This window comes from Microcaecilia unicolor, unplaced genomic scaffold (assembly GCF_901765095.1).
Source record: "Microcaecilia unicolor unplaced genomic scaffold, aMicUni1.1, whole genome shotgun sequence".
NCBI lineage: Eukaryota > Metazoa > Chordata > Amphibia > Gymnophiona > Siphonopidae > Microcaecilia > Microcaecilia unicolor.
Window position 1 is genome coordinate 47,636 of NW_021963132.1, and position 26,784 is coordinate 74,419.

The following is a 26,784-nucleotide window of genomic DNA, read 5'->3' on the forward strand; positions in this document are numbered from 1 at the left end:
CTGGTGTCAGCTAAACGCGCTGTGATTGGCTGAGAGAGACCTGGAGGGGCATAATCGAAAGAGACATCCGACGTCCTCGCACGTCTCTCTCCGGCGGTGGTCATTACAGAAGGACACCCATCACTGAAAAATCTGGGGGAAAACCATCCAAGTGCTCGTCAGGGACGTCCCTTTTTTGTTAGTGAAGGACGTCCATGTTAGGCACTTTAGAAGGATGGCCCTGACGAGCACTTGGACATGGCTAGGCAAAGGTTTCCGGCTGGTTGCTTTTTTTTTTGTTGTTGTTTTGAGTGAAGGACGTCCATAAAGGACATCCCTGACGAGCACTTGGACGGTTTTTTTTTTAATTAAATTTATAGAAGTTTTTAGAGGCGGATAAATCCCACGCAGCCCCAACGAGAGGTACAGACCTCCCGTTAGATTTTCCACGGTTAGGCAATCGGAAAACGGTAGTGCACATCTCATAATACGATTTATACACATTATAATACTAATTTGCACATCTGCATTCCATTTTCGTTAGCTGCTACCGTGACAGGACAATGCCCTTTTGTGCATGTCCTGGTTTACTACTTGCACGTTAAACTGGCTAGAACCAATTTAAAACCTACGTTAATGGCTCATTAAGTTTGGTGCATCTAGCCCTTGGTACCTTTCTGTTGTTACAGTCAAAGCGGTTTGCATATTATTTTTGCAAAAACTTACCTGGGGCAACGGAGGGTTGAGTGACTTTCCCAGAGTCACAGTGAGCTACAGTGGGAACTGAACCCAATTCCCCTAGTTCTCAGGTCATTGCACAGGGCCAGAGCAACGCGGTAAGCATGTCAGGAGGACGCCGACCTCTGAAGGGCGCCACAAGCCACGCTTTCCGGCAGCCACAACTCCCTGTCCCCCCAGCCCTCTTCTCAGCTGCTAGTCCAGGCCCCAGCCGCAGCCCCCAGTCTCCACCCTCAGCTCCTTCGACAATCCCCCATCTCGTTTCTGCTGCCTGTAAAAGAAGCAGCTATCTGCGGGCCTTCCCTCTTATCCCACCCTCCTCTGATGTAACTTCCTATTTCTGCAAGGGTGGGACACAGAGAGGTAAGGCCTGAAGCAAGCTGCTGCTTTCACAGACGATGGCGCTGCACTGCCGGTTCAAAAGATTTTAAATGCAGGGGCGCCGGGCGGCAGAAACGAGAAGGGAGCTGTCGAGGGAGCTATTTATCTATTTATGCATGCTTATCAGGTGCATCATTAGTATTATGCTGACATCGTGTTAAATCTGTGTTATTTGAATGTTCTAATACGTTGCTTATTAGGTGTATCACTACTACTACTACTTAACATTTCTAGAGCGCTACTAGGGTTACGCAGCGCTGTACAAATTAACAAAGAAGGACAGTCCCTGCTCAAAGGAGCTTACAATCTAAAGGACGAAATGTCAAGTTGGTGCAGTCTAGATTTCTTGAGTAGAGGTGTGGTGGTTAGGTGCCCAAGGCGACATTGAAGAGGTGGGCTTTGAGCAATGATTTGAAGATGGGCAGGGAGGGGGCCTGGCATATGTGCTCAGGGAGTTTGTTCAACGCATGCGGTGAGGTGAGGCAGAAAGGGCAGAGCCTGGAGTTGGCGGTGGTGGAGAAGGGTACTGAAAGGAGGGATTTGTCTTGAGAGCGGAGATTACGGGTAGGAATGTAAGGGGAGATGAGGGTAGAGAGGTAAGGAGGGGCTGCAGATCGCGTGCATTTGTAGGTTAGTAGGAGAAGCTTGAACTGTATGCGGTACCTGATCGGAAGCCAGTGAAGTGACTTGAGGAGAGGAGTGATATGAGTATATCGGTCCAGGCGGAAGATAAGACGTGCAGCAGAGTTCTGAATGGACTGAAGGGGGGATAGATGGCTAAGTGGGAGGCCAGTGAGGAGTAGATTGCAGTAGTCAAGGCGAGAGGTAATGAGAGAGTGGATGAGAGTTCGGGTGGTGTGCTCAGAGACAAAAGGGCAAATTTTGCTAATGTTATAGAGGAAGAAGCGACAGGTCTTGGCTATCTGCTGGATATGCGCGGAGAAGGAGAGGGAGGAGTCGAAGATGACACCAAGGTTGCGGGCAGATGAGATGGGGACGATGAGGGTGTTATCAACTGAGATAGAGAGTGGAGGGAGAGGAGAAGTGGGTTTGGGTGGGAAGACAAGAAGTTTGGTCTTGGCCATGTTCAGTTTCAGGTGGCGGTTGGACATCCAGGCAGCAATGTCGGATAAGCAGGCCGATACTTTGGTTGGGTTTCCGCAGTGATGTGTGGTGTGGAGAGATAAAGCTGGGTGTCGTCAGCATAAAGATGATAGTGGAAGCCATGAGATGAGGTCAGGGAGCCCAGGGAAGAGGTGTAGATTGAAAAAAGAAGGGGTCCAAGGACAGATCCCTGAGGGACTCCAACAGAGAGCGGGATAGGGGTGGAGGACGAACCATGAGAGTGTACTGTGAAGGTACGATGGGAGAGATAAGAGGAGAACAAGGAGAGGACAGAGTCCTTGAATCCAAAAGAGGACAGTGTGTCAAGAAGTAAGTTATGATTGACAGTGTCAAAAGCGGCGGATAGGTCGAGGAGGATGAGAATGGAGTAGTGACCTTTGGATTTGACGAGGAACAGGTCATTGCAGACCTGTTATATACACCTAATCAGCAAATAGAATGTTAGGTATTATTAGGAAAGGAATGGAAAACAAAAAAGAGGATGTTATAATGCCTTTGTATCGCTCCATGGTATGACTGCACCTCGAATATTATGTTCAATTCTGGTCGCCGTATCTCAAAAAAGATATAGTGGAATTAGAAAAGGTGCAGAGAAGGGCGACAAAAATGATAAAGGAGGTGGGACAACTTCCCTATGAGGAAAGGCTAAAGCGGCTAGGGCTCTTCAGCTTGGAGAAAAGGCGGCTGAGGGGAGATATGATACAGGTCTACAAAATAAAGACTGGAGTTGAACGGGTAGATGTGAAGCATCTGTTCACGCTTTCCAAAAATACTAGGACTAGGGGGCATGCAATGAAGCTACAATGGTAAAATTATGTATCATACCTGATAATTCGCTTGGAATGCCCTCCCGCGGGAGGTGGTGGAGATGAAAACGGTAACGGAATTCAAGCATGCGTGGGACAGGCATAAAGGAATCCTGTGCAGAAGGAATGGATCCACAGAAGCTTAACTGAAATTGGGTGGCAGGGGGAAGAGGGGTTGGTGGTTGAGAGGCTAGGATGGGGGAGGGCAGACTTTTTATACGGGGTCTGTGCCGGAGCCGGTGATGGGAGGAGGGACTGGTGGTTGGGAGATGGGAAATACTGCTGCACAGATTTATACGGCTGTGCCCTGGAAAAGACAGGTACAAATCAGGGTAAGGTATACACATATGAGTTTATCGTGGGCAGACTAGATGGACCGTGCAGGTCTTTTTCTGCCGTCATCTACTATGTTACTATGTTACTATGTATTTTCTTTCCATTAATCATAGCTGATCAATCCATAGACTGGTGGGTTGTGTCCATCTACCAGCAGGTGGAGATAGAGAGCAAACTTTTGCCTCCCTATATGTGGTCATGTGCTGCCGGAAACTCCTCAGTATGTCGATATCAAAGCTCCATCCGCAGGACTCAGCACTTAGAGAATTACACCCACAAAGGGACACTCTGCCCAGCTCACTACCGCCGAAACGGGGGAGGGGAATTAACCCAGCTCATCCCCACACAAGTGGGGGAGGGGAATCCGTCCAGCTCATCCCCGCAGAGCGGGGGAGGGACACCACACCCGCCGATGCGGGGGGATCTGGCTTATCCTGCAACCGCAACCGCGGGAGGAGCTGACTGACCCTAGCACCGCCAAAGCGGGAGGGGTACAAAACTGCCCTACAACCGCACGAAGCGGGAGGGAGTGCCGGCAGAATTTATGTCTCAATCCAGCCCCGTAAAACGGAGGGGAGAGGAATGCAGCAGCTCACTGTAACACAAACTCGTCTCAACTCTTGAAGAATCCAAGTGAAAAAACTTGAACACGAAGTCTTCCTGAAATAACTGAAGACTAAACTTGAACCTGAAATGCAACCAGAATATAAACAGTACAGATATCTGGGCGGGGCTATGGATTGATCAGCTATGATTAATGGAAAGAAAATTATCAGGTATGATACATAATTTTACCTTCCATATCATCATGCTGATCAATCCATAGACTGGTGGGATGTACCGAAGCAGTACTCACCAGGGCGGGACATTGAAATCCCTGACCTCAACACTGAAGCCCCAAACCGGGCCTCCGCCCGTGCCGCCACAGTCAAGCGGTAATGCTTGGAGAATGTATGGGTCGATGCCCAAGTTGCCGCCTTGCATATGTCTTCCAAGGAGACGGACCCGGCCTCTGCCATCGAGGCCGCCTGAGCTCTAGTGGAGTGAGCCTTCAGCTGGATAGGCGGCACCTTCCCCGCGGCCACATAAGCCGCTGCAATGGCTTCCTTGACCCATCTTGCCACTGTAGGCTTAGCAGCCTGCAGACCCTTACGAGGACCTGCAAACAGGACAAACAGATGATCCGATTTCCGGAACTCATTGGTCACTTCCAAGTATCTGATGATGACTCGTCTCACATCCAGATATTTAAGAGCAGAGTATTCCTCTGGGTAGTCCTCCCTACGAAAGGAAGGGAGACAGAGCTGCTGATTCACATGGAAGCGAGAAACAATCTTGGGCAGGAAGGAAGGCACTGTGCGAATAGTCACTCCTGCCTCAGTGAACTGCAGAAAAGGCTCTCGACATCAGAGTGCCTGGAGCTCGGAAACTCTTCTGGCTGAAGTGATAGCCACCAAAAAGACTGCTTTCAACGTCAGGTTCAAAAGGCGGCTTCTGTAATGCTCTTAGCACCAGGTTGAGATTCCACGCAGGCACCACTGAGTGCAGAGGAGGGCGCAGGTGATTAACTCCCTTGAGAAAACGCACCACATCTGGCTGCGAAGCCAGGGAAGCACCCTTCAGGCGGCCCCTGAAGCAAGCCAGGGCCGCTACCTGGACTTTCAGGGAACTGAGCGACAGGCCTTTCTCCAGACCTTCTTGCAGGAATGCCAACACTAAAGAAATTGGAGCAGTGAATGGAGAAAATGAGCCTGCTTCACACCACGCTGCAAAGGTACGCCAAACCCTGGCGCAAGCAGTAGAAGTAGAGCGCTTCCTCGCTCTCAGCATAGTGGCGATGACCTTGTCTGAGAAGCCCTTCTTCCTCAGACGCTGCCGCTCAATAGCCAGGCCATAAGACCAAAGGGGGAGGAATCCTCCATCACCACGGGACCCTGATGTAACAGACCCTGCTCCACTGGCAGCCGCAGAGGATCGTCGACTGAGAGCCTGATCAAGTCCGCATACCAGGGACGTCTGGGCCAACCCGGACCCACCAGGATTATCCGGCCCGGATGCTTTGCCACTCGGTCTAGCACCCTGCCCAACATGGGCCAGGGCGGGAACACATAGAGAAGCTCTTGTGTTGGCCACTGTTGGAGGAGAGCATCTACTCCCAGAGATCGAGGGTCCCGTCCTCTGCTGAAAAAGCGCGGCACTTGGCAATTGGCCGATGACGCCATCAGATCTAGGCTCGGCTGGCCCCAGCGCTTCGTGATATCCAAGAACGCCTGAGCCGATAACTGCCACTCTCCGGGATCCAAGGTATGGCGACTGAGAAAGTCCGCCTTGACATTCATGACTCCGGCAATGTGGGCCGCTGACAGCTGCTCCAGGCTCGCTTCCGCCCACTGGCATAGATTCATGGCTTCCTTGGCTAGAGGGGCGCTCTTGGTACCTCCCTGGCGGTTGACATAGGCCACAGCCGTGGCATTGTCCGACAGGACCCGTACTGGCTTCAACTCCAGTACCGGGATGAACTCCAAAAGCGCCAACCGAATGGCTCTGAGTTCCAGGAGGTTGATAGACCACTTTGCCTCTGCAGGAGACCAGAGCCCCTGCGCTGTCCTTCCCAAGCAGTGGGCTCCCCAGCCCGACAAAGAGGTGTCCGTCGTGACGACAATCCACTCCACTCCGGGGTCACCAGAGGCATTCCTGCAGACAACTTGTCTGTCTGCGTCCACCAGCTCAGCGCCTTGCACACTGCTGGGTCCAAGGGAAGGCGCACAGCATAATCCTCCGACATCGGAGTCCAGCGCTGCAGCAGAGAGTGTTGTAGTGGTCTCATATGAGCCCTGGCCCAGGGCACTACTTCCATCGTGGCCGTCATAGAGCCCAACAGCTGCACATAGTCCCAAGCCCGAAGAGGAGAGGCTACTAGGAACTGGTCCACCTGAGCCTGAAGCTTGACAATCCGATTGTCTGGCAGGAACACTCTGCCCTCTTGGGTGTCGAATCGAACTCCCAGATACTCCAGGGACTGAGTTGGGCGCAGCTGGCTTTTCTCCCAGTTGATGATCCACCCCAGGGAGCTCAAAAGAGCAACCACCCGGTTCACAGCTTTGCCGCACTCTGCATAAGAGGGGGCTCGGATCAACCAGTCATCCAGATAAGGATGGACTTGTACTCCTTCCTTCCTCAGGAAGGCCGCGATGACCACCATTACTTTGGATAAGGTCCGCGGAGCAGTAGCCAACCTGAACGGGAGGACTCTGCACTGGAAGTGTCGGCCCAGTACTGCAAAACGCAGAAAGCGTTGATGAGGAGGCCAGATGGGAATATGCAAGTACGCTTCCTTGATGTCCAAGGATGCCAGGAACTCTCCTGCCTTCACTGCCGCTATAACAGAGCGGAGGGTCTCTATGCGAAAGTGCCGAACTTTCAAGGCCCGATTGACCCCTTTGAGGTCGAGAATAGGGCATACAGAACCTCCTTTCTTTGGTACCACAAAGTAAATGGAGTAACGTCCCTTGCCAAGCTGATTTTCTGGCACCGGAACGACCGCACCCAGGCGGATCAAATTGTCCAAGGTCTGCTGCACTGCCACAGCTTTGACCGGAGACTTGCAGGGAGAGAGTACAAACCCGTTTCTTAAGGGTCGGCAGAACTCTAGCTTGTAGCCGTCTCTGATGACTTCCAGCACCCAAGCGTCTGAAGTTATTGTGGTCCACTCGCCCAGAAACGAGGACAGGCGTCCTCCAATCTGCACTGGGGCGTGGACCAAGGCCCCGTCATTGGGTACGAGACCCTGGGGGAGGACCGGAGGGAGCACCTCCGGGACGGCGATCTCTGCGAAAGGAATGCTGCTTGGGGGAGAAGTTCCTCTTGAAGGAAGAGGGGGCAGAAGAGCCCGACCTGCCCGGGCGGTACCGACGGGCTTCCTGAAACCGTCCTCTGGAGGTACCGGGGCGAGTACTAGCCCGAGCCCTGACCTCTGGTAACTTCTTGCCCTTAGACGTGCCGAGATCGGTCACGATTTTGTCCAGCTCGACCCCAAAGAGCAGCTTGCCTTTAAAAGGCAATCTAGCCAGGCGGGATTTAGAGGCGTGGTCAGCAGACCACTGTTTCAGCCAAAGCCACCGCCGCGCAGAGATTGTCTGAGCCATGCTTTTAGCTGAGGCCCTCAAGACATCATACAGCAAGTCTGCCAAATAGGCCAAGCCCGATTCCAGGGCCGGCCAATCAGCCCTCAAGGAAGGATCCGAGGGGGAAGCCCGCTGCACCATAGTCAGGCACGCCCTGGCCACATAGGAGCCGCAAACTGAGGCCTGCAAAGTTAAAGCAGCCGCCTCAAAGGACGACCTTAAGGCCGCCTCCAATCTTCTGTCTTGGGCGTCCTTTAGGGCCGTGCCACCTTCCACCGGCAACGCCGTTTTCTTAGTCACCGCAGTGATTAAAGAATCCACGGTAGGTCACAGATAGGCCTCACGTTCACTTTCAGGCAAAGGATAGAGGCGGGACATAGCCCTAGCCACTTTAAGGCTCGCTTCCGGGACATCCCATTGAGCCGAAATTAAGGTGTGCATGGCATCATGCACGTGGAAGGTTCTAGGCGGGCGCTTCGTCCCCAGCATAATGGCAGAGCCAACAGGGGCTGAGGGAGAGACGTCCTCCGGAGAGGAAATCTTCAAAATGCCCATGGCCTGCACTAACAGGTTGGGCAAATCCTCTGAGCTAAAGAGCCGCGCTGCAGAGGGGTCATCCGCTCCATCCGAGCGGGGATCCATCTCCTCCAAGGAATTCGCAAAGGACCGTTGGGAGAACTCAGAAACGCTGCCCTCATCTACATCGGAGGAGACAAAGTCCTCCAAGGCCTGGGAATCAACCCGAGGGCGTTTACCTCCGGGGGCCTCAACCTCTTTACCAGACGAGGGAGCAGGGGCAGCGTTTTGCATAAGGAAGGCCTGATGCAGCAGCAAAACAAACTCGGGGGAGAAACCTCCCAGACTGTGCACTTCCGCCGCCTGGGCTACAGCCCTAGACGCACCCTCAACCGGCGCTCGCATGAGCGGGGGAGAGACATGCTGCGCATCCAAGATGGCTACCGGCGCGACACTCCGCGAAGGAGCCGCGCGGGAAGAACGGCGCTTAACTTTAGCCGCTTTTGTGCCGTCGCCCAAATTAAGGGCGTTCATGGCATTAACGTCTCCCACCTCAAGGGCGGCCCAAGAAGAAGCCGTCTGAGCCGCGTGGCCGGCCAAGATGGCGGAGGCGAGCAGCGGGGGATGGGCGTTTATGGCGGGAAAACCGCCACACCGGAGGAAGGACCGGGACACTCATCGGTCACGAAACTGTCACCCAACAAGGGCGAATCAGACTTTAAGACCCCCGCATCCCCTCTAGAAGCGCACAAGCGATCCGGGGAGCGACTCTTTGCGCCCTCGCCCTCCGACGCCATGGGCCACGTGGAGATCAATCGGGGAACCCCCTGCCCGCTATAAAAAGGTAAAAATTACCTGCTTTCCGCTCCGAGCTGTAACGACCTGGTGTCCCAGTGACTCTAGTGCAAGATGGCCGCCAGGTAGGAGGCTCCGTGTTGAGCTCCGGAGGTCCTAAGATTAGGACTTACCAGCGCTGTTCAGCGCTATCCTGGACCGTCCTAGATCGAACCGGAACGGACCGAGAGGAAGCACTGCGAAGAGCTCCGCTGAGAACCGATCGAAGGGTCGGTTCCCAGTGTCTCGCAATCGCAGCGTGAACCCCAGGACAGTAGCCAAGGAGGGAATCGCTCACGGAGTCAGCGCCTCCTACTGCCTCGTGTCGCTGTACGGATCGGCGTGGCTGTATCAGCGCACAAGCAGGCAGGAGGTCGAGAGCAGCGGTGGCGGGGCAATCGAAGCTGTGCGGCCCAGGACCGCGCGTCCACGTGGCAGCCGTCTCGTTCCGCTGCCTGGTGACCGGCACAGCGTGGGAGTTTGAGGTAGGGTGGTGAGTCGGCGGAGGGCGGCCGGGACCACGCGTCCACGTGGCAGCCGTTCTCCCTAGCCCATCTGAGAGCCAGGAGACCTGGGCAGCTGGCCCTGGTGTTAATCCTGCTGACGTGGGAGCTTGGGGAGCCAGGTGTCCACAGGCAGCTGTTCCCTAGGACCTCATGTTCATGTCCCGTGGCCCTCACTGGCTCTGGTCCTGCCTGTCTGCCGCCTGCCCTCTGTCCTGGCTTGCTCTGGCCCTTCAGCCTGCTCCGACCCGGCTTGCTCCAGCCCGCTGCTCTGCTCCCTCCTGCTCTGCTTGTCCCAATCTGTCTGTTCCAGCTTACTCGGGCCCTGCTACTCCTACTCCTGCCTGTTCCAGCTTGTTCCAGTCCATCCGTTCCAGCCCATCTGCCTGAGCCTGTTCCAGTCCATCCGCTCCAACTTGATCCAGGCCATCCGTTCCAGCTTGCTTAGTCCGTCTGTTCCGACTTGCTACAGTCCACCTGCACCTGCCTGTCCAAGTCCGGCTGTTCCTACTTGCCCCAGTACATCTGCACCTGCTTTTCCTAGCGTGTTCCAGTCCTGCGGTGCCGCTGTCTTCTGCTCCAACTTGATCCAGCTTATACCAGCCCATCTGGCCTAGCCTGTTCCAGCTTGTTCCAGCCCGTGTGCCAGCTCGTTCCTGCTCTAATGCTCCAGCTTGTTCCAGCCCATTCCAACCTGATCCAGCCCACTCCAGCTTGTTCCAGTCAATCCCTGCTTGCTCCAGTCAATCCGCCCCAACGTGTTCAAGCTTGTTCCAGTCCTCCTGATCCCAGTTTGTTCCAGTTCGCCTGACCCAGCTTCCCCCGCTTGTTCCACTCCATCGGCTCCAGCGTGTTCCAGCCCGCTTGTTCCAGTCCATTGGCTCCAGCGTGTTCCAGCCCGCCTGATCCAGCCAGCGTGTTCCAGCTCGTTCCAGTTCTCCTGAGCCCAGCTTGTTCCAGCCCGCCTGATCCTTCCAGTCTATCGGCTCCAGTGTGTTCCAGTCCGCCTGATTCAGCTTCTTCCGGCTTGCCCCTGTCCACCGGATCCAGCGTGTCCAGCTAGTTTCAGCTGCCGATCCAGCCTTCCCCTTGCTGTCCATCGGCTCCAGTGTGTTTCAGCCTGCCTGACCCAGCCTCTCCTTGCTTACTCCAATTCTTCTGCTCCAGCGTGTTCCACCTCGTTCCAGTCTTCCTGATCCCAGCTCGTTCCAGTCTTCCTGATCCCAGCTTGTCCGTCTGCTCATCCTGACACAGTTCATCTGTTCCTGCTTGTTCCAGCTTGTCCATCTGTACCTGCCTGTTCCGGCTTGTTCCTGCTTGCTTCAGCTTGTTCCGGCTTGCTCCAATCCATCTGACTGTTAACACATCGAGTAACCTGCCTGCCTGCTTGCGAGCCTCTCAGCCATTGACTTACCTACCTGCCTGCTAGCTTATCAGCCATTGACTTATCTAATCGCCAACCCAAAACCTAGCTTCAAGCCCTATCTATCTGCTTAACACCTCAGTCATTACATAGTCACCCATTAACACCTGTTAACTGCTTAACACCTCAGTCACTATATTGTCACCTGTTACACCTCAGTCACCACCTATGGCCCCTGTCCATGTTCTCTTCCTTGCCCTGTCCCTTCCTAATCTCCTTTCCCCCCCACTCCCACTGTCTACCATTAGAACTACTCGCTGCCCTCCCACCCTGCCCGCCACCGCTATACCCTATTCACCTCCATCCCTCACCTTACCATCCCTCTTGTCCCCCTCCTTCCTGGCTCTCAACCTTCGGCACTTCCTTCCTGCCATTAACCCATCCCCTTTCCTCCTCAGTACACCCCGTCTTCGTCGCCCAACCTCCCCCACCCTCCTCCGCACTCTCTTGCTCCTCCTCCTGCTATCCGCGGGAGACATTAACCCTAATCCAGGTCCCCCTCACCTGTCCCCGTCCTATCCTTGCGAACGATCCCGGGATGTCTCCAATCTCGTCTCTATTCCCCTCCTTCCCCCCTCCTCCCTCCCCTTCTCATGCGCCTTGTGGAATGCCCACTCAGTCTGCAACAAACTGCCTCTCACCCACGATCTCTTTATCTCTCGCTCCCTTCAACTGCTCGCCCTAACCGAAACCTGGCTCTCCCCGGAAGACTCTGCCTCCGTTGCAGCCCTCTGCCATGGAGGCTATCTCTTCTCCCACACGCCCCGCCCAATTGGCCGCGGCGGAGGCGTTGGGCTACTACTCTCACCCTCTTGTAGTTTCCAACCCCTCCACCTACCGCAGTCTCACTGCTTCTCATCCTTTGAAGCCCATTCCATCCGGCTATTCTACCCGCTACCACTCAGAGTGGCAGTCATTTACCGCCCCCCTGATAAATCCTTCCCTTCCTTCCTTACCGACTTTGATGCTTGGCTCTCTGTCTTTCTTGACCCCTCATCTCCGTCCCTCATTCTCGGAGACTTTAACGTACATGCTGATGACCTATCCGACCCCCATGCTTCTAAGTTCCTCACCCTAACATCCTCCTTCAACCTCCAGCTGTGCTCCACCACCCCTACTCATCGTGACGGCCATTGTCTTGACCTCGTCCTCTCCTCCTCCAGCTCACCCTCCAATTTCCACGTCTCAGCTCTTCCTCTCTCCGACCATCACCTGATCACATTCACACTTCTTCACCCCCCCCCCTCCACCCCGTCCAACTTTAACCACCACCTCCAGGAACCTCCAGGCTATTGACCCCTCCACCTTATCATCTACTATCTCTAATCTCCTCCCCTCCATCATGTCCTCCGAAACTGTCGACAAAGCGGTCTCCGCCTACAATACCGCTCTCTCCTCTGCTTTGAACACCCTTGCGCCATCCATCTCCCGTCCCACAAAGCGCACCAATCCCCAGCCCTGGCTGACTCCTTGCATCCGTTACCTTCGCTCCTGCACCCGATCCGCTGAGCGCCTCTGGAGGAAATCTCGTACCCTTCCAGACTTCCTCCACTACAAATTCATGCTATCCTCCCTCCACTCCTCCCTATTCCGTGCAAAACAGGACTATTACACCCAATTGACCAATTCTCTCAGCTCCAACCCTCGTCGTCTCTTCACCACCCTTAACTCCCTCCTAAAGTGCCCCCCGCTCCTACTCCCCCTTCTCTCTCTCCTCAATCACTGGCCGACTATTTCCGCGACAAAGTGCAAAAGATCAACCTTGAGTTCACGACCAAGCCACCACCTCCTCTTCACCCTTTAACCCTCTCCATCAACCAACCTACCCAGGTCTCTTTCTCCTCTTTTCCTGAGATCACCGAGGATGAAACTTCCCGCCTTCTTTCCTCCTCGAAATGCACCACCTGTTCCTCTGATCCCATCCCCACCAACCTACTCAACACCATCTCCCATACTGTCACCCCCGCCATCTGTCGCATCCTCAACCTCTCTTTCTCCACTGCAACTGTCCCTGACACCTTCAAGCACGCCGTTGTCACACCTCTCCTCAAAAAACCTTCACTTGACCCTACCTGCCCCTCCAACTACCGCCCCATCTCTCTTTTACCCTTCCTTTCCAAAATACTTGAGCGCGCTGTTCACAGCCGCTGCCTTGACTTTCTCTCCTCTCATGCCATCCTCGATCCACTTCAATCCGGCTTTCGCCCTCTGCACTCGACAGAAACAGCACTCTCTAAAGTTTGCAACGACCTGCTCCTGGCCAAATCCAGAGGTCACTACTCCATCCTCATCCTCCTCGATCTTTCCGCCGCGTTTGACACTGTCAACCATGATTTACTTCTTGCCATGCTGTCCTCTTTTGGGTTCCAAGGCCCTGTCCTCTCCTGGTTCTCCTCTTATCTCTCCCACCGCACCTTCAGGGTACACTCCCATGGATCTTCCTCCACTCCCATCCCACTATCTGTTGGAGTTCCCCAGGGATCTGTCCTTGGACCCCTTCTCTTCTCAATCTACACCTCTTCCCTGGGCTCGCTGATCTCGTCTCATGGTTTTCAGTATCATCTTTATGCTGATGACACCCAGCTATACCTCTCCACACCTGACATCACCGTGGAGACCCAGGCCAAGGTATCGGCCTGTTTATCCGACATTGCGGCATGGATGTCCAACCGCCACCTGAAGCTGAACATGTCCAAGACCGAGCTCCTCGTCTTTCCTCCTAAACCCACTTCTCCTCTTCCTCCACTCTCTATCTCTGTTGATAACACCCCTATCCTCCCTGTCCCATCTGCCCGCAACCTCGGAGTCATTTTCGACTCCTCCCTCTCCTTCTCTGCGCATATCCAACAGACTGCCAAGACCTGTCGCTTCTTCCTCTTCAACATCAGCAAAATTCGCCCTTTCCTCTCTGAGCACACCACCAGAACTCTCGTCCACGCTCTCATTACCTCTCGCCTTGATTACTGCAACTTACTTCTCACCGGCCTCCCACTCAGCCATCTATCCCCCCTTCATTCAGTTCAGAACGCTGCTGCACGTCTTATATTCCGCCAAAACCGATATACTCATATCACCCCTCTCCTCAAATCACTTCACTGGCTTCCGATCAGTTATCGCATACAATTCAAGCTCCTCCTCCTTACCTACAAATGCACTCAGTCCGCGGCTCCTCACTACCTCTCCACCCTCATCTCCCCCTATGTTCCCGCCCGTAACCTCCGCTCACAGGACAAAGCCCTTCTCTCAGTACCCTTCTCCACCACTGCCAACTCCAGACTCCGCCCATTCTGCCTTGCCTCACCCCATGCCTGGAACAATCTTCCTTCACCCATACGCCATGCCCCTTCCCTACCCATCTTCAAATCTCTGCTTAAAGCTCACCTCTTCAATGCTGCCTTCGGCGCCTAACCACTCGAGATATATAAAATACCCCAATCTATCCACCCTATCAGACTAACTGTTCACTCGTCCTCTAGATTGTTCACTTGTCTTTAGATTGTTTTCTTGTCTTTTAGATTGTAAGCTCTTTGAGCAGGGACTGTCCTTCTATGTTTAAATTGTACAGCGCTGCGTAACCCTAGTAGCGCTTTAGAAATGCTAGTTAGTTAGTTAGTTAGTTAGCTGCAATAAACGTTTAAATAAACGTCGAAATAAACGCCTTTAAGGACGATCAAAAATTTTTTTTTTTTTTTTAACGGAGACAGCGGGAGGGGGGAGAAAAGGAGGGACCTGGCGCCACCAGGTTTGCACTTGCTCAAAAAGAGCCCTCAACCCCAGGCACTCAACAAAACCTAAAAATTAGGCTTGGAGGCCTAGCCAGAGCTGCTGCTGTGTGTGACCACCACCTGCTGAGATAGAGAACATACTGAGGAGTTTCCGGCAGCACATGACCACATATAGGGAGGCAAAAGTTTGCTCTCTATCTCCACCTGCTGGTAGATGGACACAACCCACCAGTCTATGGATTGATCAGCATGATGATATGGAAGTAGTAAATTTAAAACGAATCAGAGAACATATTTCTTCACCCAACGTGTAATTAAACTCTGGAATTCGTTGGCAGAGAATGTGGTAAAAGCAGTTAGCTTAGCGGAGTTTTAAAAAGGTTTGGACGGCTTCCTAAAGGAAAAGTCCATAGACCGTTATTCAATGGACTTGGGGAAAATCCACTATTTCTGGGATAAGCAGTATAAAATGTTTTGTACTTTTTTGGGATCTTGCCAGGTATTTTTGACCTGGATTGGCCACTGTTGGAAACAGGATGCTGGGATTGATGGACCTTTGGTCTTTCCCTGTATGGCAATTCAATATATTCTTGGTATTTTGAATGGAATCTTTCTACTCGTTGGGGTTCTACATGGAATGTTGCTACACATTGGAATTCTGTATGGAATCTTGTTATTCTTTAGAATTCTAGAATGTTGCTGTCCTTTGGGGTTCTGCCAGGTACTTGTGACCTGGATTGGCCACTGTTGGAAACAGGTTGCTGGGATTGATGGACCTTTGGTCTTTCCCAGTATGGCAATTCAATATACTTGGGATTTTGAATGGAATCTTTCTACTCGTTGGGGTTCTACATGGGATGTTGCTACACATTGGAATTCTGTATGGAATCTTGTTATTCTTTAGAATTCTAGAATGTTGCTACTCTTTGGGTTTCTGCCAGGTACTTGTGACCTGGATTGGCCACTGTTGGAAACAGGATGCTGGGCTTTGGACCTTTGGTCTTTTCCAGTATGGCAATACTTATGTATTATGCTAACATTGTATTATATCTCTGATATTTGAATTCCAGTGCTCTTAAATGTGTTTATTTTTTATACTTTTTCACGGTAGTTCTATTATTAGGATTCAGTTTACTGGTTTCAGGTTTACCTCATTTATTGTATTTATGTTTATTCTTGGTTATTTTACTATTGTTATGCTGTTAACAAAATTGTAAGTTTTATGTTAAACTGCACCTGCTGTACACTGCCTTGGGTGAATCTCTTCGTAAAGACGGTTAATGAATTCCACTAAATAAATGTGTTCACATCTAAAGTTACCCACATAACTGCAGGCTTGTGCTAGTATTTTACAATGGCAGTGAAGTGCTTAATCACCGTTGGAGAATTTGCACTTAGTGTACACATTTCAGGTGTCTCATTTTAGATGACCTGTGCAGATTTACCCCCTAAGTGCATACTTTTTGCTATGTAGACTTTGCAAGATTTTCAGAGCAAAATTGTGCAAGTCTTCCCCCCACCCAGGGAAATTCTGTACTTCCACTTGCACCAGGGATTAAATTCTCAGCGTACATTTCAAATTTTAAAGTCTAGGGGTAGGTAGAAAACCCTTGCTGACCCCACCCTGGGGAATGTCTGCATAAACAGCAGGTAAACTTACGCCTGTGCGTTTATCCACATCTCTTGGAGGCTTTTCCTTAGGTGAAGCAGGCATCTGTCACAAAATTGCCTGCCTCAATCAGTTTGAAGATGTGTCCTCAAGGGCAGGAATAGGGTGGAATCGTGTCTATTTTAGCATGGAAACAGTTTGCATCCCCTGGTCAGCACATCCCTTTCCGGAATTGCTTTTGAAAGCAGAAGATCGTGCATGCATTCTGGTTTTGAAATCGAGCAGATTCCACATGGAGAAATATATTTATTTATTTACCACCTTTTTGAAGGAATTCACTCAAGGCGGTGTACAGTAAAAATAAATCAATCATGAGCAATAGGCAATTACAGCAGTAAAAATATTCAAATAATGATACAAAGTATGGCATAGAATACTACTTACAATGTCAACACAATACGTAATAGAACATTTTAATTGACAGTGTAGGGTAAATCAAAGATGTAACATATAGAAGGGTAAGAAAGTAGGAAGAGTTAGAAAGTAAGGTGACTAATTTAAAGAAAGTTGCACATGAGGTCAGAAAGATGGTTAAATATATGCACACATTTTATACCTATTCCCTTATCTCTTGTTTGTCCTGTTTGTGTGTCCTAATTAGATTGTAAGCTCTGTCGAGCAGGGACTGTCTCTTCATGTTCAAGTGTACAGCACTGCGTACGTCTAGTAGCGCTTTAGAAATGATAAGTAGTAGTAGTAATATTGTACAGCTGTAAACTAAAATTCCTCTTATAACAAACATCTAGGCAGCATAGGGTTGTAATCTAGGGCCGGAGAGGAGACAGGGAAATCCACTGCAAGACAGGAAGAAGAGAGCCCATGTTCTGTCCGTAGCGTTATCTGTACCTTCTGCTAACCGGCATTTCACTTGCTGTCTCTCCTCAGCTCTGGCCCATGGCGCTCTCTGTCTGCTTCGTGTTTACAGTCACCATTGGAGTCTTTCCTGCTGTCACTGCTGATGCAAGATCTACCATCGCAGCAGACACCAGCGCCTGGAGTAAGTACAGCATTGGGGGGGGGGGGAGAGGAAAGTGAAGTTACTTACCTGTAACGGGTTCTCTGTGGACAGCAGGATGAGTCAGCCACATATTCATCCAATGGGAGTCTTCAGGCGACATCATCTATATTTGACTGATGCATCCTGCTTCTTCTGGGGGGGGGGGGGGGGGGAGGCCTGGGAACAGATTCCACCCTAAGCAACAGTGATAGGAAATACAAATTTCAAGTGGCTTTATAGTACCCAGTTCCCCCAACTATACAATGTAGCTCAGGTCTCTCACTCTGCCACCAGCATCCTGGGCACCCTCGACCCAGGCTACATAACAAAACAGTTTCTTTCTTCTTACTTAATCACTTCGTTTTCTGAGCTGGGTGCAGACTGGGGTTGGATAAAATCTGGAAGGTCATAGGGTTTGAGCTGGTCTCTTTTACTCTGGTTTATCTTTTCAGTAGGGAGTCAATCGCTCTCTCACTCACACAATGAAAAGACTCCAGTCCGGGTCTTATGCAATCAACAGGAACTTTACTGAACTTCTCTAACAGGCAATCCAAACTTTCAAATGGAACCATTAATTTGTAACCCAACTTGATTTCTTGTAACAAGAATAAATCTAGAGCCAAACTCAAGGACAAGGTGTAAATCCTCTCGTTCAATTTGTAATTCCTACAGTATGTACATATTTACAGCTCCTTCTGTCCTTTACCCATCCCTTCTGGGCAGTGGCATAGGTATGTGGGGCCATGGGGGTCTGGCCCTCCCAGATTTCCTCTGGGACCCTGTTTTCCCTGACGGGGGTCCCCAACCCCCACCAGCCGAAGCCTTGTCTTACGCCAGTCTTCAGCGCCGCATTGCCTGCCCTGCTCTGTCTTCCCCTCACATCCGGCATGCACCTTTTAGTGAAACTGAGCATGTTCAATTTCACTAAAAGGAGTGTGCAGGACGTGAGGGGAAGACAAAGCAGGGCAGGCAAAGCTTCAGCTGACAGGGGTTGGGGATCCCCGCCAGCCAAGGTATCTGCTGTGGCAGTGGGTGGGGAGAGGCGGAGTGGCAGACCAAAATGTGCCCCCCCCACCTCGGGCTCTGGCCCCCTCTCACCGTGAGGTCTGGCTACGCCCTTGCTTCTGGCTGGAACAATCTAAGGCTGTGCCTGCAGCAATGATGAAACAAGTGATCTTCTCCCTGGACCAGACTCCCTCATCCATTCACTCCTTCCCCCAAGGTCTACCTCTCCAGGCTACTACATTAAGCTCCATAAGACTCTGTTCTGCTCCTGCTCCTAGGCTGGGATCTCCTACTTCCTACCTAGAGCACTGCACCCCCTCACGGTTACTGCTTTGGTAGAAACCTGAACCCATCCAGGACTCCCCCTTCTCCTCAAGGGTCCTGGCAGGGGTAGAGGGAACAAAAGACCTTGTGCTTTCTCCAACCACAACACCAGTTGACGTGAAAAAAATGCACGACCTAACCAACTTTCGGAAATCACTGAAGACTTGCCTCTTCAACAAGGAATACCACAACGATCCATCATATGAACTTTAACGCAATACCACTTTATCTCTTATTCCGAATGTGATCTCTTTATACTTGATTGCTTAATCTACTATCTCACTCATGATCTTTATGTAATACCACTTGTATCTCTCACTCTGGAATGGCGATCGCCATGACGGAACAATGTAAGCCACATTGAGTTTGCAAATAGGTGGGAAAATGTGGGATAAAATGCAGCAAATAAATAAATTAACTACTGTCACTCAACAACTAGGAACGTTTCCCTTAGCACTTTCCCACAAACGCTCCCCTAGGGGGTGGGCTTCTCATAACTCCATTACTAACCAATTTCCCTCCCCTCCCAAGTGACTCTAGGGAGGGGTTACTAGCACTTAGTAATTCCTATTGTAAAGGGGGATTACAAGAATAATATCTCTCCTTTCCCCACATATTAGCCCTGCCAAACCCTAATACATAAAGTCCACATCCCAAGTACATTTGCCCTCTGTACACAGCAGTGTCGTCCCCCCCCCCAATGCAATGTAGTTGATATATTGTGATATCCCCCTTCTCACTCAGGGTGACCTGGTTCTCAATATGCAGATCATATGCAAATTAGTGTGCTACCCCTTCTCGCTCAGGGTGACCTGGTTCCCACTAAGCAAATTAAACAGGTCTCACCAACTGCATATTTCTCAGGCAACTCTTTATTCCAGCACCTGGGCACACTTCTTCTAGCTTAATACTATATACTTTCATAGGTCTTCAAACTGAGCCTCCCCACACAGATACATGGGCTCAGTACTAGCTTCAATATTTTGGGGACTCCCAACCCCAGGCTTTGCAGCCTGCTTCTCTCAGTACTTTGGACACACAGTCCTCCCTTTGAACACACAGTTCTTTACCATTACTGGGGACACACAGCCCTTCCTCCTTTGAACACACAGTTCTATAAGTACTGAGGACACACAGTCCAACACTAATGCTTTAGGGACTTCTTACCCCAGGATTTTCTGCCTGCTTGTCTCCTTTGGACACACCGTCCACCACAAGTCCATAGGGTTAGCCAGTATCTTTCAGGGGGATCTCTCTTCTTCTGCTGCCAGCTCCCTTCTCTTCCTTTCACCCTCAGGTGGGGTATAAAGTGGTTAATTAGCTACACAGGACCCAGCCCATAACCTCCTACACCTGTGGACCTCCCAGGGCTCTCCCCGGTCCTAGCGACCTCCACCTATTCTCCTAGCGCCCTCTAGTGGCCTACCCCGGATAGGACAGCCTCTTCCTTATCACAATATGAATATATCTTCTAATGCTGAAAGGAACAGTTGAGAGTAAAGTCATAAAGCTCTTTTAAAAATGTGTGCTACGATGCAGAGGAATTTGGATGGTTTGGGTCACTGCAGAGGCAGCGTTCAAAGCCCCTCTTGGTAAAGGAGTCATGGTCATTGCACCGGGGTGACACCTAGGGGTCCGGTAGCGCTATAGAAATGATAAGTAGTAGTAGTAGTAATTCTATAACTGAGCATCTCCATTTCGGAGCCCAGAGGGTGCAAGGAAGGAGTGTATTCTAAAACAGAATTTAGGCATCTAGATTCCATTAGAGAAATACTGCCGTACCTTGGTATCGACATACCTAACATCCTGGTCAGTCCTGAATTAACCATTTAGCAAATAAGCACATGCTTAGGGTACCAAGGGAAGGGGGACACCATGGAGGTTTTCCCCATAGCTGTCATGCCCTTACCTCTTTCACTGCCATCTGCCACAACCATTATCCAATGTGAATTTCAGTGTTTTCTAATCATTATAAATACGGTCTTGAATGCAAAAAATTATAGGGACAGGCTTATGAACCTCAACATGTATACGCTGGAAGAAAGGAGGGAGAGAGGAAACATGATAGAAACGTTTAAATATCTCAAGGGCATTTATGTACAGGAAGAGAGCCTTTTCCAAATGAAGGAGAGCTCTGGAATGAGGGAGCATATGACAAAGTTAAGAGGGAATAGGCTTAGGAGTAACCTAAGGAAGTATTGTTTCACAGAAAGAGTGGTGGAGGCATGGAATGGCCTCCCAGTGGAGGTGGTGGAGTCGAGGACTGTTCCAGAATTTAAAAAGGCATGGGTTAAGCATGTGGGATCGCTTAGGCACAGGAAGAGTTAGGGGTTACAGAGGATGGGCAGACTGGATGGGTCATATGGCCTTTATCTGCCGTCATGTTTCTATGTTTCTATATGATGTTTTGTTTCGTACAATAATATTTCTCAGCTCTTATTGAGTCTTAATGTCTTGTCAGTTAAGCAATGGAAGGACCGAGGGGCACCAGTGTTGGCCCATGCTTAGGACGTCATGGGTGCTCACGCTTTTGCCAGACGTAGAGCCGGTGTAAACGTGAGTTGCGTTCATGGGAGCTGAGCCCACACTGAAGCCCCGCATATTGCCCACTTTGAAAATACACGCTATGTAAATTAAGTGGACATTCACCGAATAACCCTTCGGCAGATATTTGCATTGACAGATGAAGGTGTCCATTATTCTAAGCATTTACAGCAGTAGCGTAGCCACGTGGGGCCATGGGGGCCTGGGCCCCCGTATATTTTGCCCTGGACCCCCCTACAGATAACCCTCTCGACCCCTCCAATCCCGCCGCCAACCTGCCATCGCTGTCGTCTACCTTTGCTGGCGGGGGTCCCCAACCCCCGCCAGCCAAGGTCCTCCTCTTCCTGCGCAAGGCTTCGCTCTGTTTCTGACGTCCTGCACATTGTATGTGCAGGACGTCAGACTCACAGAAACAGAACGAAGCCTTGCGATCAGCCAGCGAGGTCCTCTTCTTCCAGCGCAAGGCTTCGTTCTGTTTCTGTGAGTCTGCATCAGACTCACAGAAACAGAACAAAGTCTTGCAGATCAGCCAGCGAGGTCCTCTTCTTCCAGCGCAAGGCTTCATTCTGTTTCTATGAGTCTGACGTCCTGCACGTACAACATGCAGGACATCAGAAACAGAACGAAGCCTTGCGCGGGAAGAGGAGGCCCTCAGCTGGCGGGGGTTGGGATCCCCCGCCAGCAAAGGTAGGCGACAGCAGCGGGGTTAGGTTGGCGGCGGGAAGGGGGTCAAAGTTGTTGGTGGTGGTGGCGGGGGGGGGGGGGGTCGGCAATGGCCGGGGGGGTCAGCGACACCGGGGGGGGGGTAAAATGTGCCCCCTCATCTCGGGCTCTGGACCCCCCCCTCCCGCCGAAGTCTGGCTACGCCCCTGATTTACAGGTATATTTGGGTGCCCAAGTTATAGCCCTTCCAGTGTCATGATTTTAGGGTGCTGAAGAGAACCTCAGTGCATAGCAACTGGGAGGGGGATACAGTAGGGGAATATCCCTGGTTATCAGTGAACGAAGGCTGATAAAACCAGATACCAGCCAGTGAGCTGGAAGTACAAAGGAAGAGGAGGAAATTGTGGGGTCAAAAGAAAAGAGATGCAAGGGAGCAGTGCATGATGGGAGGGTGATAATATCAGTGATATTGTTTTTAATTATGTGGTGTATTAAAATGTGTTGTATGTGGCTCTTGCACAGTGCTTTGGCTGAATCTTGACTCAACATTCTAGTCTATGAATGAATAAATAAAATGAAATGATTTCCAGTGGGGAAAGGCAGTAGCCAGAGCTGAAGGGGTGCCTGGGTACCCTGGGAAAGGCACAACTAATGAAACAAGTGGGCAAAGCATGCAGAGTATGGCTCATGGAATTCTTTCCAGTACCTTTGTGAGCACATGTGTGTTTAGGTGTGTCTGTGTTCACTCTGTATGTGCCTGTGACCCAGAGGGGAGAGACAGAATGAATGGAGTGGTACCCAAATATTCCAAATAATAAACTGAAAGAAACCAAGTATGATTGTAGATCTGACCATTATATTTGACCGCTGACCGATTTGAAAGGATGGATTTAACATTTAAACTACAGGGTGCCAGTGTACCAAGACAACAGGCGTCGCCATGTTTCCCCACCACTAGGAGGCAGTGTACAGAGGAGGCAGTTCTACAAAGGACATTAAGGGATAAATTCTATATATACTGCCAAAAACAATTGTTGCCGAAAAAAGCACTATTCTACAAAATGCATTTAAAGTTAGGTGCGATTTGTAGAATAGCGCTTATGCCCGGGAATCTCACCTAAGTTTTGACGCAGCCATTTGCAACAACTAAAACATGATGCAAATACCCGTGCATAAATTTAGGTGTGGATAGCCCTTATTTCTCTAACTTAAAGGAATACTCCCAACCCACCCATGACCTTCCCATTTCCACACCCCTTTTATGCCTTGTGCGTACAATTTACCTGCACACATTTCAATTAAACCTAATTAGTGTCAATAATTGCTTGTTAGCCAATTATCGGTGTTAAATTAGCTCATTATTCAATTCAATTGCACGTTCAAATTGGGTACAAACCCAAATTTGGATGTGCAATTTTTAGCGATTTTTATAGAATTACGGGGTAAAAGACGCCCAAAATCTAGGAGCTAAGCCAGTATTATATAACAGCAAATTTGTCAGCGATTAGGCTCCACCATTGTTCCCCACCATGGGCAAACCTATAATACCCCTAGTTAAATCTGTGCTTCGCTGTCACATCTCCTCCAGACCACCACACCCAGTGAATAACTAAGCCAGTTCTGCAGGGATGGGGTGTGACCAAGGAGATTGAAGAAAGCAGGAGACGGGGGGTGACGTCAAAAAGTTGAAGCCAATTTGGTTAGTCGCTGACTCTCCCATTCCCCGCACGCAGCCGTCATCTAGTACACTCAAAACAAAGCAAGCAAACCTATGAGTTGCTGCAGTCTCGTTGTCGTTCTTTATCTTTGGTAGCATTTGTATTTAATCTCACTTATATTTTCAAACATGCCGGCTTGTGCAGCATACGGATGTACACAAAAGGAAGTGTTGGTTTCATTGGTTAGCATACTAATTTCTTCTACTTTTTAAATCATTGTGTCATTTGGAGGGGCTGGTTATAGGGACACCTGTATTCCTCCAGAGAGGTTTTCACCTAGTAGAAGGAATGGATCCTAAGGAGCTTAGCCGAGATTGGGTGGCAGAGCTGGTGGCAGGAGGTGGGGGTAGTGCTGGGCAGACTTATACGGTCTGTGCCAGAACCGGTGGTGGGAAGCAGGGCTGGTGGTTGGGAGGCGGGGATAGTGCTGGGCAGACTTATACGGTCTGTGCCAGAGCTGGTGGTGGGAGGCGGGGCTGGTTGGGAGGCGGAGATAGTGCTGGGCAGACTTATACGGTCTGTGCCAGAGCTGGTGGTGGGAGGCGGGGCTGGTTGGGAGGCGGAGATAGTGCTGGGCAGACTTATACGGTCTGTGCCAGAGCTGGTGGTGGGAGGGGGGACTGGTAGTTGGGAGGCGGGGATAGTGCTGGGCAGACTTATACGGTCTGTGCCAGAGCTGGTGGTGGGAGGCGGGGCTGGTTGGGAGGCGGAGATAGTGCTGGGCAGACTTATACGGTCTGTGCCAGAGCTGGTGGTGGGAGGCGGGACTGGTAGTTGGGAGGCGGGGATAGTGCTGGGCAGACTTATACGGTCTGTGCCAGAGCTGGTGGTGGGAGGCGGGGCTGGTGGTTGGGAGGCAGGGATAGTGCGGGGCTGACTTATACGGTCTGTGCCCTGAAAAGGACAGGTACAAATCAAGGTAAGGTATACACAAAAAGTAGCACATGTGAGTTTATCTTGTTGGGCAGACTGGATGGACCCAGCAGGTCTTTTTCTGCCATCATCTACTATGTTAGTAAAGGGCCACTATTTACAATAAAAAAAAAAAAAAACATTAATTAGGTTGAAACTGAGAGCATTAACATCTTTTTTTCCTGTGACTACATCAAAAGGAAAAGATGACATTTGGGACCTTGCTCCTTTTTGATTTGTGGAATGCAGTGGTATATTATAAAAATGCCCTTGCTTTTTTTTTTTTTGTATTACTACTATTTCACAGATACATATTGAATAATGAGGTACGGGCTTCCTTCATGCAGAAGTTCTGTCCAGAGGCAGTCTAAATGTGCCAACACATTTCATCACACTGTTAGCCGCCAAGTTCATGCAAAGTTAATTATGTTCAATGGAAAATAAATCTCTTGGCTCAGGCTACTTGCTATGTGAATATTCCATCACTGTTTCGTTATTGATACCAAATATTATATATTAAGGTCATTTCCTATAAATTTTGTTTTAATTCATTTATCCAGTCCTTACATTCACATAGTTTTGCTTTTTAAACCCAAAGGTGAATCCTAAGGGTGGTTGAACAATTAGGTATATACTGTGTTGTTGTTGTTGTGTTTGTTTGTTTTTTGTTTTGGGTTGTTATTTTTTTTTACTTGTTTTGGACTGCTTTGGTTCCTGCTGATCTGTACCTCTGTTGTCTGGAATTTTTGAAGATGGAAATGAGAAAATAAAAATTAAATTTTGGATGTACACTGTAGAAGTTGTTGTTTACTTTTCCAATGTGTGTATGGATGCCTGTTCTGGTGTTTGCCTGTGATAATATTTGAATAACTGTCTATACTTATGGCTATGATTTAGGTGGGATATAAAAACAGGAATAGAATAGACTAGAATATATTTACAGCAGCACAAACCCGTTGGTATTAACAGCAAGTACCACATTTTGGAAAAGATGAGAATTGAGGGGGTGACTCAGGTGAGGGTGGGGGAGAGTGGAGGAGTCTGGAGATGGGAGAGAGGAAGGGGAAGGCTCAGGGAGGGAAGGAGTGGGAGAGAGTGAACCTGTGGGTTTTGAAAAATAAGCTTTTCATTAGACTAAAGCCATTTCATAAGTACATAAGTATTGCCATACTGGGAAAGACCAAAGGTCCATTGAGCCCAGCATCCTGTTTCCAACAGTGGCCAATCCAGGTCACAGATACCCGGCAGGATCCCAAAAATGTACAAAACATTTTATACTGCTTATACCAGAAATAGTGGCTTTTCCCCAAGTCCATTTAATAACGGTCTATGGACTTTTCCTTTAGGAAGCCGTCCAAACCTTTTTTAAACTCCGCTAAGCTAACCACCTTTACCACATTCTCTGGCAACGAGTTCCAGAGTTGAATTACACGTTGAGTGAAGAAACATTTTCTCCGATTCGTTTTAAATTTAATACATTGTAGCTTCATCGCATGCCCCCCTAGTCCTAGTATTTCTAAAGGGCTTTTCTAGAGCTAGTCACTCCTGTATTCAGTTAGTCCTATAGGAAGGGCTCATCCGCACCCAGGGGAAAATTGAAAGCAAAACATGGTAATGAAGAAGTCTCTTTAGCTTTATGGTTGGAAGTTCTAGAGAACCCTCAGAAAGTCACCATAACTACCAGTCAACAATTCTATACTGTAGGTGAGGGCATCAACTGAATTAACCCCTTGTAGACTGTACAGCATGACTAGACATGAAACAGGGTGATCTGAGAGACTGATCATACTCCACATGCCCTGGCCTAGGAGTGAGGTTTATTCCTGTCATAGTACGTGCAAAACTAACCCGTTTGGAGAACTTGCCCCCTGAAGCCTTGATCGGTACATTTCTTCTTGTGATGTGGCTGTTTGTAGAGATAAAGCTTATGCCTATTTGTTCTGCCATGATATTACGAGTGCAATTCTGTTTCAATAGATCAAACATCCAGTGTCTTTAATGTTTGGTATTTTCTCTTGGTTTGACATTTCCTGTTAACATACAAACATAAGATTAGCCATACTTGGTCAGACCATCTAGCCCAGTATCCTGTTTTCCAAACAGTGGCCAAGCCGGGTCACAAGTACCTGACAGAAACCCAAATTGTGGCAACATTCCATACTACAAATCCCCAGGCAAGCAGTTGCTTCCCCTGTCTGTCTCAATAGCAGACTATGGACTTTTCCTCCAGGAATTTGTCCAAATCTTTTTTTTAAACCCAGATGAATACGCAAATGAACCTTTTCCGGAGAGGGGAAGGCGGTAGAACGAGAGGACATGAAATGAGATTGAAGGGGGGCAGACTCAAGAAAATGTCAGGAAGTATTTTTTCACGGAGAGAGTGGTGGATGCTTGGAATGCCCTCCCGCGGGAGGTGGTGGAGAGGAAAACGGTAACGGAATTCAAACATACGTGGGATAAAC

The 26,784-nt window shown here is 49.9% G+C and overlaps 1 protein-coding gene across 1 annotated transcript in view; it reads left to right on the forward strand.

Moving 5' to 3' along the window:
• LOC115458985 (equilibrative nucleoside transporter 1-like) overlaps positions 1 to 26,784 on the forward strand; it is a gene marked incomplete at its 5' end in the record, with an annotated part of 99,986 nt that overhangs the window by 47,632 nt on the left and 25,570 nt on the right. The window contains one exon of the mRNA XM_030188842.1: positions 17,045 to 17,156. Within this exon, the coding sequence (XP_030044702.1) occupies positions 17,045 to 17,156 (112 nt within the window). The remainder of the gene's footprint in view (positions 1 to 17,044; positions 17,157 to 26,784) is intronic.